General features: G+C 54.5%; 1 protein-coding gene across 3 annotated transcripts; it reads left to right on the top strand.

Moving 5' to 3' along the window:
• Window positions 1–5893, top strand: TBRG4 (transforming growth factor beta regulator 4; the record flags this gene model as incomplete). 3 transcript variants are annotated; one of them, XM_080701516.1, is made up of 10 exons in its annotated part: window positions 1–411; window positions 1181–1504; window positions 2147–2318; window positions 2574–2731; window positions 3246–3356; window positions 4050–4194; window positions 4642–4887; window positions 5062–5173; window positions 5282–5396; window positions 5792–5893. In XM_080701516.1, 10 exons carry the CDS (start codon window positions 1–3, stop codon window positions 5891–5893), a joined length of 1896 nt encoding a protein of 631 aa, XP_080557642.1. The 3 variants fall into 3 exon arrangements, with proteins under 3 accessions (XP_080557642.1, XP_080557643.1, XP_080557644.1); XM_080701517.1 differs by having other exon boundaries at window positions 1–415; window positions 1185–1504; XM_080701518.1 differs by lacking the exons at window positions 2147–2318; window positions 2574–2731.
• Between the last annotated feature and the right edge of the window lie 7755 nt (window positions 5894–13648).

Raw genomic sequence — 13648 nt, 5'->3', positions numbered from 1 at the left:
ATGGCAGCTCGCCTAGTGAAAAGATGCACGTGCCTCCTGAGAGAAGCGACTCGGCTTGCCCCTGCTGTGACTCCAGTTGGCCATCTGAGACTCGCTAGGGTGGCCCATAACACTTTGAGCTCCTCAGCCACATCACCCAGTTCCCCTTCCCCAACTTCCTTGACGGAGCTGGTGGAAAAGGAGCAAGTGTTTACCCCTTACCCAGAGTGTCAAGAGGTCGACCTGCTCATTGAGAAGGCCACCAGGCCGAGGGAGCTGCTAGAGCTGCTTGATAATCACAGACTGCGCCACAATCACGCCGCCCTCATACTCATCCGGCTGTCTCGCCTGCTGTCAGAGAAGCCAGAAGACAGGGCAGTGGTCATACAGGATGCCCGCTGTCGGCAGCTGCTCCATCTGGTCACCAGTCAGGTGGGTGTCAGCGGGTGGTCTGAGAACTTGGACAAAGGGAGAGTAGCCAGAGGCACAAGCAGCGGACGCCCCCAGCATCTTGTTGGCAGTTCTTTTTCCTATGTTTCAAAGATTTTCCTATGTTTTCTACATTTGTCCTCAGAAGAGCCCTATTAGGTAAATATTGATGTCTTCATTGTACAGACGGCTAAAACTGCAACTAACACTACTACAAGAAACTTACTATTGCTTTGTTGAAGAAATGCTTAGAAGTTGGAACCTCTCTGGCTGAGAATAAGTTATTCTCCTAAAGAAAAGTCAGGATATCTTATAGCTAAAAATTTGTTGTTGGAAGCTGAGCACAAAGGTACACAACTATAATCACAGTTCTTGGGAGGCTGAGACAGTATCATAGGTTAGGCCAGACTCTGCCCTTTTTTAATTTTGCGGGTCTGCTGGGGATGGTAATTTTTACCTCCGAGCCACATCCCCTGCTCTATTTTTATTCTCTATTTTGAAACAGGGTCTCACTAAGTAGCTGAGGCTGTCCATGAACCATGATCCTCCGGTTTCAGCCTCCCAAATGCTGGGATTATAAACGTGCGCCACCACGCCCGGCTCTGTTTAAAAAGAATAAAGAGGGGCTGAGAGTGTCACTCAGGTAGAATGCCCCTTGGTTTCATCCCAGGAGTTGGAGTAAATGCCCCCAAAATGGGGCTCCAGAGGCATTGCAGCCAGACATGGGGCTGGTGGGGTACAGTGTGGCTGCCTTTCCCCCTTCCCTGCCCAGATAGCCTCAGTTTGGCACGGGACCCTTGTGAAGCTGCTGCGGAGCCTGTACCTGCTGGCGCTCCCTGAGACCTCGAAGGAACTGCAGTCGGTGGAGCAGGAGGTGCGCTGGCGCCTGCGGAGACTCAGTTACAAGCAACTGGCCCTCCTGGCCGAGTCCTGTGCCTCCTTCTCAAAAGAGCAGCACTCCCAAGAGCTGCTGGCCGAGCTGCTGGTGCACATGGAGAGGCGCTGGACTGAGATTGAAGATGGCCGCACCATGGTGGCCATCATGATGAAGACAGGGCACCTCTCAGAGCCCCTGATGAACCGCCTGGAAGACAAGGTATGGCGCCAAGAGCTGGCTACATCTGGTTTATCTCTGCCGGTTTTGGGTTTGTTTTCGGTGACTGTCCTCTGTCCTTCTTCACCGAGCAGGAGAGTATCGTGTAATGGGACAGGAACCCTGGAAACTTGTGTCCAGAGTCTCAGGCATCACACGGGGAGGGACCAGAGGGCCCCAGGTGGTCATGCCAGCCATGTTAAGCCAGGGCCACCCACTTGCCATACCATGAGCCATCTCCCTCGATTTCGCCTCCGGAGCTCCTGGCGTTGCCACAGTCCAGCTGCTGGCAGAGCTCTTTAGATAGGCTGTGCGTCCCCTGCCTCCCTCAATTTTGTCCTTGCAGTCAAGTCAAATTCAGCCTCCATCATGTCGTGATAGAGGCTGGCCCAGATGGCTGCCACAGCAAGCTCCGCTGCTCATGGGCCCTGGGCCCCCTGCCCTGGGGCCTGGGGATAAGTTTGGCTGCGGACATTGTGCCCTCGGTTCCGGGAGGAGGCAGGCCCTGCGTGGGTAGGCCTGTGTGGAGTCAGCTCAGGCCCAGTTGCTGTCTCACAGGGGCTGCACTGGATGGGACCCTTGCCCCCAGCTCATCCCTGCCACCTCAGGCCATCGAGCTGACCCCTGCACGGCTGTGGTTGACAGTGCCTGGAGCTGGTGGAGCAGTTTGGCCCGGATGAGTTGCGGAAGGTGCTCGTGACGCTGGCAGCTCAGAGCCGCCGGTCGGTGCCCTTGCTGCGGGCCATCTCCTACCACCTGGTGCAGAAGCCCTTCCAGCTGACAAAAGGCATGCTCCTGGACCTCGCCTATGCCTACGGTGAGGAGTGCGGGCCCTGGCAGGGTGAAGAAGGCCTGCAGCCGTGTCAAATTCGGTGCCTGCCCCGCCTGTGGGAGGCATTGGCCCAGAAGGCTGCCACAGAAACATTGTGACTCATGGGCCCTGTCCCCCTGCTCGGGCTCAGGGATAAATTTAGCCACAGACACCAAGCCCCTGGACCTCAAGGCTGAGGTGGGTGGGCAGTGAGATAGCTACTGACCTGAGCTAAGCCCTTTGATCTGCTCCATCCCAAAGGCAAACTCAGCTTCCACCAGACACAGGTATCCCAGCGTCTGGCTGCTGACCTGCTGGCCCTCGTTCCCAGCCTTACTCCTGGCGAGGTCGCCCGCTGCACCAAGTCCTTCGCCTTCCTCAAGTGGCTCAACCTGCCCCTGTTTGAAGCCTTTACTCAGGTGAGCCGTGGCTGGTGCTGGCACCAGGGCCTGCCCCAGCTCAGAAGTGGCTTTGGAGCCTCTGTTGGAGACACTGCTTTAAGCACGACCTAAAGCTAGTCTGCAAGCACTAATGTGTGGGTGGGAGAGAGATTTCTGGCTTTCTGGCACATTTAGAAAGATGCTACTTAATGGTGGGGAAGCTCATCTGAGAGCTGTGTCTGTGCTGGGTGGTGTTTTCCTCCATGACAGGATAACTATAGCAGGGAAAACACGGAGGGTGAGGCCGAGTGTCTGCTACCTTCTCCCCAGCCATTGGCTGCCCAGAGGGAATTGCCAGGGACCTGCCTGCGCTCGCCTTTCCCTGCGCTGGTCTCCACCGGGCCTGCTAGTTGCGGAACATTTCTAAGCCACTGTCAGGCGGTGTCTCAGGGTCCTGCAGCTGTCCCCATGCGCACGGCCCCTCAGACTGGGCTGGGTGGACGCGGCCCGGCAGGAAGCTCATCCTGTCCCTCTGCCGTTCCCACCTGGCCAGCACATTGTGGACAGAGCCCAGGACGTTCCCCTGCCCCACCTGTGCAGCATACTTCTAGCTTTTGCCCGGCTCAACTTCCGCCCAGAGCAAGAGGATCCGTTCTTCAACCTGGTAGGTCTCCAGCTACTCCTCTCCCTTGGTCACAGGAAGCCGCCTGGGGTGGGAGGGGAGGGGCCATGGTGCCCGCTGTGGGCGGGGGTGGCATCCCCGGGAACGTTGGGAGCCAGTGCCGATCCATGCTGCTGTGACTCAGGGCTGGGGCCCTGCTCTCATTTTGCAGCGCACCTTTAGCATCTACTGATGCTCAGAGGCCCTAGTGGGAACTGGGGTGGGGGCTCCTGCTCCATGCACCAGCTGTAGAGTGTGGGATGGTTATGAAGCCTGGGGTGTCACAGTCCAGGGGACTTGGCCTGGTACATTGCTGAGAGCGGCCAGCCAGGGCCACTAGCGGCCTCACGTTTGGGTGCTCTGATCCTGATGGTCAGAAATCCCTTCTTCCTCACCCTAGTGCCCCTCAAGGACACTACTAAGAGAGATGATGTGGGGTCTTAGGTGTCTGTCAGGGTGAGGGCTGGGTGAGCCTAGCTAAATGTATCACTCTTCAGGCATGAAGAAGGTTCTGGTACCTCTAGCCCAGAGTTGCTCCAGACCTGACCTGGCCAGGTCCTCACCTAACACCTAGTGGCCTCCCCCAGCCGTGGGGCAACAGGTCGAGGGCAGGTCATTGGTAGTTGGCTGCCCTTGGATGTTGCAGTCCTGGGCAGAGCTTACTTTCTCCCCCACACCTTGTATTCACTCCCTCAGGTGCGGGAGAGGCTGGAGCCTACACTGGGGAGCCTGGAGCCCTCCTTGCAGGTGGACCTGGTATGGTCGCTCTGTGTGCTGCAGCAGGTACGGGAGGCGGAGCTGCAGGCTGTCCTCGATCCCGGATTTCACGCCAGATTTCTAGGTGAGACACCCCCCCTGAGATGGCGGTGCTGCCTGGTCTGTCTGCCTAGAGCCAAGTGGAGATCACAGTAGGCCGGGTGTGGTGGCGCACACATGTAGTCCCAGCGTTCGGGAGGCTGAGACCAGAGGATCACGGTTTGCAGACAGCCTCGGCGACTTAGTGAGGCCCTTCACAATTCAGTGAGACCCTGTTTCCAAAAATAAAAAGACTAAAAAATAGGACTGGGGGTGTGGCTCAGAGGTGCAATGCCCCTGGGTTCCATCCCCATTAACAGGGGGGGGAAAAATCTCAGTAGAAGCAGAGACGGCCAGAGAATAGCCCAGGGCTTCCCCTCCCTGCAGGTGGCCGCCAGGGCCACTGCTCTCCCCTCTTAGCGCTTCCCTGACCCCTGCTCTGCTCCTCCTGGCCTGGCGCCTACCCCACCTTTTCTTGCTCCCCTGATCCCAGGAGGCGGGTCTCCAAAGGACCAGAGCACCCTCCAGAAGCTGCTGCACATCAACGCCACCGCCCAGCTGGAGCACCCCGAATACAGGGGCCCCTTCCTGCCAGCATCCGCCGTGGCCCCCAGCCCCTCGTCCCCCAACAAGAAGGTGACCCCCCTGCAAAAGGAGCTGCAGGAGACTCTGAAGACTCTGCTGGGCAGCGCCGACCGGGGCAGCTTCGAGGTGGCCACGCAGTACGGCTGGGTGCTGGGTGAGGGCTCCCTCGGCTGGTGAAGGGCCTGAATCTGCCCAGTTAGGACCCTCTGACCCTTCCTGGTGCAGCGAGGGACAACCCCTGAGCTGCAGGACCCCTCCCGTGCTTCCCTGTCTGGCTCTGGGAGGACAGGGACAGTCCTAGCAGGCTCTCGCCCATGCCCCTTCCCAGATGCGGAGGTGCTCTTGGATGCCGATGGCCAGTTTCTGCCCCTGAGGGACTTCGTTGCACCTCATCTTGCCCAGCCAGCTGGGAGCCAGCCGCTGCCCTCGGGGGCTAAGAGGTGGGTGGCCAGGGACCCGCGGCAGCACACAGCTCTTGGGCGCACACACCGGCGGTCCTTCTCTGAGGGGCTGAGCGCAGCCTTGTCAGCAACCTTCCCTCCTGCTAGGCTCGCTTTCCTGCTCTGGGAGTTCCCCAATTTCAACAGCCGGAGTAAGGATCTGCTCGGCCGCTTCGCTCTGGCCCGCCGCCACGTGCGAGCCTCTGGCTTCCTGGTGGTGGATGTGAGTACCTGCTGGCCGAGTGTCACTGCGTAGGAGGTCCAGCCAGTGCTGCTGCTGTGACTACAGGAGCCCCCGGGCCTAGGCCCAGCTAAGACAGGGTCTTCTGTGAAGGGCGGGAGGGTCAAGGTCACCCTTTTAAGCGTCCAGGGAGGCATTGCACTTTCCTTTTCTGGGATTGACTTCTTGAGTGTTGTTTTTTTAACCACCTTTTGTCATTTGGAGGCCCTGCTAGGCCCCCTGGGGTTTGTGGGCCCCTCAGGCACCAGCAGAGCCAGGGCCTCCCCACTCAGCGCTGGCTCCTCCTGGGTCTAGGCAGCCAAGGGGTGGGAAAGCACAGGCAGGGCCAGGACAGCGCTCCAGCCAGCCAGCATGACGCGGCCCCTGCTGCCTTCCAGGTCCCGTACTACGAGTGGCTGGAGCTCAAGTCTGAATGGCAGAAAGGCGCCTACCTGAAGGACAAGATGCGCAAAGCAGTGGCCGAGGAGCTGGCCAAGTGATTGTTCAGCACAGACCACCGCTGGGCCTAGCAGGGAGTGCCAGCGGCAGGAACCACGCCGCGGATGAACTGTCAGCTGCACGGCCCCTTAGCCCGGTGGGGGTGGCCGCAGCTCCAGGGGCCTGTGTCCACCCGTGGGGAATAAAATCTAACTGGTGGTGAGCACCAGCCAGCTGCCCAGCTTTGCGCCTCCCCCTGCTCTGGAAGACGGGTGGTTCTTGGGGCTCTGTACCTTGCGCTGCTCTGCTGGACACTGCCAGCAGACAGAAGACCTTGGGGGGTGAGTCTGATACCTGCTTATTCCTGGGGGCCTGTTGTGAGCCCACAGGCAGGCAGAGCACTGTAGCTCTGGACGTTCCGGGAAAGCCAGTGCAGCGAGATGAGTGAAAGGTGTTCTGGAGAGGGCTGGATGGCTGCATGGGCCTGTCTCTGGGAGGAGGATTCGTCAGCTGGTCCCACAAGGTCCAGAGCCAGATAGGGGCACACCAGGCCACCCTGCTGGGGCCCTGTGCCCAGACGGCCTGGGGCCCAGGGAGCCAGGATGTGCCGTCCCAGTCAGGGTGAAGCTGGGGCACCAGGCACTGCTGTCCTCTCCTCTGCTCCTGCCCCTCCATTCCTCAAGAAGGTGACTCTCTGCTTGAAGCCTGGTGTTCCAGCTTGACCAGCAGGTCCAGGTGTTTAGAACCTGGTCTTTGTTCTACTGCAATGGAAGGTGGGCCCGAGCCCAGCAGAGGGAGCATTCCACAGTGAAGGAATAGCCAGCTCCAGGCCCTGTGTGCCTCGCAGGGAGTCCATGTGCTGTTCACCACTGGGGGAGGGGCACAAGCTTCTATTTGAAGTAACAGGTTGCCAGTCTTGTGGTACTAGGGGTTAAATCCAGGGGTGCTCTACCTCTGAGCTATTCCCTCAGCTCTATTTTATTTTTATTTTGAATAGGATCTCACTAGGTTAGTGAGAGTATTGAGAGTCTCACTGAAGCAATTCTCCTGTTCCAGCCTCCCAAGTGTGTGCCGCCATGCCCAAACACCACTTGTATAGGAACATTCTCATCAGTGGTAGAATTCGGGTGCGTGGGCGCCCCAATAGTAACAACACAAGTTAGGGCATGGGGCGTTCCCATCATCATAGGACATTGTTTTTACTGGGGATGGGGCCTGGGGCCATCCTACCTCTGTGCTATGCCCACAGCCCTATATTTTGAAACAGGATCTCACCAAGTTGCTGAGGCTGGCCAAGAGCTGTAGCCCTCCTGTCTCAGCCCCCAAGTATTGGAATTGCAAGTGTTCCTTGCCATGGCCAACTTTCCAGTACTATCTCTTGAGGACTTCCTCAAATCATTGCATGTGCCGATGGCTCCCTTATTGTCTTAACAACTGTTGCTTTATACCACTGTGCATTTACCACCTCACCCATCTTGATGTTTCTTGGTTTGGGCTACTATGATAAAAGTGACCATAAAACCTGCCCAGAAGTACAACTGTCATTTCATACCGAGTTTAGTGCTGGGTTTTGCTTGTTTTTAACTCTAAAGAGTGTGTGTGTACCCAAAAGCATTCTACCTCAGCTATATCCCTAGCCCGCTTTTTTATTATTAATTGTTGAGGCTGCCCTTGAACCTGAGACCTTCCTGTCAGCCTCCCAACTAGGGTGATTACAGGCTTGTGCTGCCATACCCAGTGTTCACTGATTATTTTGGGGGGGAGGAGTACTGTGGGTTGAACCCAGGTGCATCTTTTTTTTTTGTGTGTGTGTGTGTGTGTGTGTGTGTGTGTGTGTGTGTGTGTGTGTGTGAGAGAGAGTCGGGATTGAACCCAGGGGCATTCTACCTCTGAGTTACACCCCCTGCCCTGTTTTTTATTCTTTATTTTGAAACCGGGTCTCACTGAGTTGCAGAGGGCCTCACTAAGTAACTGAAGCTGTCCACAAACCATGATCCTCTGGTCTCAGCCTCCTGAATGCTGGGATTACAAGCATGCGCCACCATGCCCAGGAACTACACTCCCCAGCATTTTTTTTTTTCTTAATTTTGAAACGGTCTAAGTTGCAAAGGGCTCACTAAGTAGCTGAGGCTGGCTTTGAACCTGTGATCCTCCTATTGCAGCCTCCCAAGTCCTGGGATTATAAGGCTGTGCCACCAAGCCCAGTTTGTTAACTGGTTTTTCAGGAATTTTTCCAGGTCTGTAGTGATACCACGGTTCTAACTTGCATTTACCTCCTGACTAGTGGTGCTGAATAAATTTTTCATCTCTGAAAAGTTGATAGATGTCTCCTTGCCATCTGTCCCCTTTGGTGAAATGTCTTTTGTGTCCTAATTTGATTGGATTATTTGCTTTTTCCCTGGTAAATGTTGAGAGATTTGGTGTTTGTTTTGATACTGATGATTGGAACTCAGGAGAATTCTACCTTCAAGTTACACTCCCAGCTGGGGTTGTAGCTTGAGGTAGAATGCCCCTGGGTTCAATCCCCAATACCACAAAGAAATCTTTGAATTAGAAGATAGGTCAGCCGGGCGTGGTGGGCACGCTTGTAATCCCCACGCTTGGGAGGCAAAGACGGGAGGATTGCACAGGTTCGAAGCCGGCCTTGCTGGCTTAAGAGACCCTGTTTCCAAATAAAAATATAAAAAATAGGTGTCTGCGAGTGTAGCCCGGAGGTAAAAGGGTTTCCAGAAACCCCAGTACCACCAAGAGAAAAAAAAGATAGGTCAGAGCCAGGCGTGGTGGCACATGTGTTTAAGAGGCTGAGACAGGAGGATCCAGGTTCCAGGACAGCCTCAGCTACTACTTAGGCCCTTTGCAACTCAGTGAGACGTTTCAAAAATAAAAAATAAAAACTAGGACTGGAGGTGTTGCTCAGAGGAAGAATGTCCCTGGGTTCCATCCCCAGTACTGCAAAAAAGAAGATAGGTCATTAGAGATTATACAAACTGAAGAAGGGATGGGGAGACAGCGGCCAGTGTGAATACCATTAAGCACATCAACATACGCTGCTTCCTCCCGAAGTCCACACGGCTTCTGAAGAGAGGAGCAAGCCACCCCGGGGGCCTCAGTCGGCCTTGATGTCCAGCGCGCGGCTTCTGGTCACTACCCGGAAGCTGCCCAGGCTGAGTGCTGTCAGTCACACACCACTATCCCTCAAAGCCAACACAACCTGGAGAGGAGCGCTCCCAAAAGGGAGGGCTCCCAGGATGGGGGAAACCCACTGAAAGGTGTTCTAAGGGTTTATATACTTCTTTCTGGGTGGGATCCCAGAGGCAGTCTTGGGATTGGCATCGTGTCCTTTCCTCCGCGGGGAGTCCCAGACGCTGTCTTCTGGACTCCTGGGACCCTCCTAGAATTGCTTATCAGCAGGGACAGTTGGAGTTCTGTGAAGCTCTGGCCTCTCAGGAGACTTGACTTCATTGTCACTTGACAATTAGTTGGCATCTGTTGCCCCTCAGGAAATGAAGGCTGGCCTCCGTGGCCCTGCGGCCCTCTCTGCCTACTCCAGTACCTCCTCGCTGGGGCTTGGTACTGCTACCTGCTGGTCTGTACAGTGCCTCACTGGGCTACTTTTCACTTTAGGCCCACTCCCCCCGGGTGTTAGGCCTCTGGTGCCCCGCTTGAGGGGTGCAGCTTTGGGTGTGCACAGTTCCCGGGAGGGGAGGACACGAGCTGGCAGGGCCCTCTGCCTCTCCCTCACCACACCCAGCTATTAAGCTTCACTAATGGCCACAGACCGGCCCACTGATTACCCTAAAGCTTTCAACAGTCTCCTGGGGCACACACTATCCGCACCATAGAACAGTTTGAGGTTCGATATTTTTTCTAGCCCCTGGAGGGCTCCCCCCAGCACTGCAGCAGATGCATCTCCACCAGACCCCACACCTCCCAGCTGCCTCTCACAACCCCCACTGCTCCTGTGCACCCCCCCAAGTCTGTTCACTTAGGAAGAGATGGGGGCTCTTGCAGCCTGCTTCTCTTCCCCAGGCAGAATATGGACGCAGTGGCAAGCTTTTGCATGACACCCATTCTGCAAGCTGAGCCTCCAGCGGAGGGAGACAGACTGCCGGGAACTTCCTCACTTGCTGGAAAGGCACTGTCAGAGCCCCAGTATTCTCAGCACACCATGCCCGCAGTAAACCCACCCTTCCACAAGTGGGACTGCGGAAGAGGGAGCCCCAGCGGAGGACAACTGCAAATGCCTGTAATCCAGTACTTGGGAGGTTGAGGGTCACAGGTTGGAGGTCAGTGCTTGGTAACTTAGTTAGAGCCCCCCCCCCCCGTCTCAAAATTTTTTAAGGGTTGGCATGTTGCTTAGAGGCAGAATCCCCTGAGCTCAATTCCCAGCACCACAAAAAAAAAATAATTTTTAAAAGGAGACCATAAGCAATGGACTAAGCAACAGGTATCTTGCAGCAGGAGGAGAAACACTGAGTTTTTCTTCGCAGCAGGAGGCCCTCCAGCCACCGCTGGGGGAAGAAACTCTGAGCCCTGTTCTGGTCTCCACCCATCTGCAGTGACTCCACCTTCCTTTGCTGGGAGGGAGAGGTCTTGGTCCAAACACAGGACTTTGCCCTACTAAATTTTCATAGATTTTATTTGTTTTTCATACTACAGGTTAAACCCAGAGCCATTCTATCTTCAAGCTACACTCCTATCCCTTTTTATTTTTTATTTTGAAGAACAGGGTCTCACTAAGTTGCTGAGGGCCTTCCTTGCTCCATTGTTGAGGCTGGCCTCTAATCTGTGATCTTCCTGCCTCAGGCTCCTAAATACTAGGATTATAAACCTGTACCACACCACACCTGGCTTCATAGATTTTCATGAACAGATGCCTCATCATTCTCTATTTTCCCTTTGGACCAATTACAGAAGATTTAAAATTTTTTTCTATTTATTTATTGTGGTGTTGAGGCCTGATCCCAGGGGGGCTTTGTGCCTGCTAGGCGAGCATTCTACCACTGAACTACACCCCACCCCAATTTTTCTCATTTAATATATTGGTGTTGTGAATTGTTTATTTTTAAGTGATTTTTGTTTTGGTACTGGGGATTGAACTCAGGAGCATTCTACCTCCCAACTCTTCTTTTTTATTTTGAAACAGTATCATCCCAGTGTGGGGGTGTAAGCCTATAATCCCAGTACTTGGGAAGCTGTATAGGAGAATCACAAGTTCAAACCCAGCCTCAGCCATTTAGCAAGGCTCTCAGCAACTTAGCAAGACCAGGTTACCAAATAAAAAATAAAATAGGGCTGGAAGTATAGCTTGGAGGTAGAATGCTCCTGGGTTCAGTCCCCAGTGCAGAGAGAGAGAGAGAGGAAGAGAGAGAGAGAGGGAGAGAGGGGGGGGGGAGAGAGAGAGAGAGAGAGAGAGAGAGAGAGAGAGAGAGAGAGAGAGAAAATAAAAAAGAAACAAGGTCTTGCTAAATGACTGAGAGTTTCACTGATTTGCTGAAGCTGGCCTTGAACCTGTGATCCCTATCTCCAGAACTAGGATGATAGGCGTGTGCTACCGCACCCGGTCTGATTACATTTACTTTAAATATGTTGGTAGCCAGGCATGGTGGCACACACTTGTAATCCCAGTACTTGGAAGGGTGAAACAGGAGGATCACAGGCTCGAGGACAGCCTCAACAATTTAGCAAGACCCTCAGCAACTTAATGGAACCCTGGTTCAAAATGTTGCTCAGGGGTAGAATGCCCCTGGGTGTGTGTACGTGTGTTAATGGGAATCAAACCCAAGGGTACTGTACCACTGAACTACATCCCGAGCCCTAGTTATTTTTTTTTTGAGAGAATCCCTAAATTGCCCAAGCTGGCCTCAAACCCCTGCTTCAGCCTCCTAATGGCTGGGATTGTGGCGTGCGCAGCTGCACCCTGTGATCATTTTCCTCACTAGTGTCTCCCTGCACCCCAGGAGCCTCTGGACGGTTATCAGGGAAGAAAGGCATGCGCTTCCCAGCAGGCCACTTGCAGTTTTGGCAGACTCTGCTGTAGTGTCCGCAGGCCCCCACCTTATACGGGAACAAGGAAGAATATCTGGCCCTTCTGTTGGTCGGTAGGATCAGTGAACATCAGGCCCGGGTCTCCTGCTGGACGGGGCCTCTGACCCCTGCTGCTGTGCTGTTTTCCTGGCCCCTCACCAAACCACCAGTTTCCAGTCATCTCAAAGAGTTCTATTTTGGCTTTCTTTTTCTTTTCTAGATTTATAGTTGCCCTTGGTAAGGAAGAATGAAGAGAAGCCCCTCTGGCCCCACTAAGGGGCATTTTGTTTCTGCAAAATCCATGATGTTAGCAGGTTGTGGTGGCAGAAACTTGTAATCCCAGTGCTTGGGAGGCTGAGACAGGAAGATCACAGCCTCAGAAACTTGATAAGACCTCTTTCTTTCTTCCTTCCTTTCTTTCTTTTTTTGTGGTACTGGTGGTGGAACCCAGGGGCCTTCTACCACTGAGATACACCCCAGTCCTATTTTTATTCTTTATTTCAAAACAGGATCTCACTAAGTTGCAGAGGGCCTCTCTAAGTAGCTGAGACTGGCTGTGACCCCGCAGTTCTCCTGTCTCAGCCCCCAAGTACATACTGGGATTACTAGCATGCACCACTTCGCCTTGGCTAATGAGGCCTGTTTCAAAATAAAAAATAAAATAGGGCTGAGGTGTAGCTCAGAGGTGGGCTGGGTTCAATTCCCAATAACACACACACACACACACACACACACACACACACACACACACACACAATAATAGTAGTAGTAATCATCATCATCATCCATGATTTTGACAAGATGGCCGGCAGCTGTCAGAGCAGAGAGGTAAGAATTCAGCTAAGACAAGCAGCAGCATTCAGAATGCTTGGGAGACAGAAATGGGGGTCCTTAAGTGGTGGGTGTAAAGGAAAGGAGGAAGAAAGAATCACCCCAGGGAGGAAAGATGGGTGAGCCACCAGCGACTTTGCGGGCTGCGGGGTCGGGGCAGTTTTGTGGAAGAACACTGGGCTTAGCTTTAGCACAGCAGGTGTGGTGTCTGGGGCACAGCGGGTAGGTACGTGGTGCTGAGCCTCGAGGCGGGTACCAGAGTCAGTTGTCCTGAGCTTTCCTGTACAATCTGAAGACAGAAGGCGCTGGAGGCTCTCTCTTCGTCTCCCACAATGGCTGCTCTGATTTTCCCTACCCCAGCTAAGAAATGATGACAATGTGTCATTCATCCGTGCCTGGCACGGTGTGTGTGCGGCGGCAGGGGGCGGCGCTCTGCGAATCTGGGCGGTGCCCCGGCCTTTGTGGAAGCAATAGTGCATTTCAGGAAGGCCTAGGGACGGACTTCATCCTTGGAGGTGTGGCAGAAGCCTCCACCAGAAATGGAGGGAGGAGCGTTTCTTTTCTCTTCCCTCCTCCACTTAGAGGACTGAGGGGGTTAGGAGTGGGGCGCAGATCCTCAGGCTACAGGGAGACCCAACTCCGACCAGGATCTTGTCTGGGATTGCCTTCCCTGCTGAGCTCTCCAGCTCCATCTCTTGTTGCCAAGGAGACAGGAGGCGGTTGTCATGGAGACCGACGACGGCAAGTACCAGCCAATCACTACAGACCTGCGGTTCCAGATCATCTTTTGGAGGGAGGCATCGAGCTGAGCAGGGTCTCCTCCCCTCCTTGGGCCCTCTGCTCTGACAGAGAGGAGTGGGCTGCGCCACAACCCCCCCAGAGCAAATCTGAATCCCCCAGGATCCTTAAGCAATGTCTGCGCATCTTCCCAATTAAGGGGTGATGGATGCTACCTGAGA

This window comes from Muscardinus avellanarius (genome assembly GCF_963383645.1).
Source record: "Muscardinus avellanarius genome assembly, chromosome: 9".
In the NCBI taxonomy this organism is placed as follows: Eukaryota; Metazoa; Chordata; class Mammalia; order Rodentia; family Gliridae; genus Muscardinus; species Muscardinus avellanarius.
The sequence above is the reverse complement of the archived record's forward strand: the minus strand, read 5'-3'. Positions and strand labels throughout refer to the sequence as shown.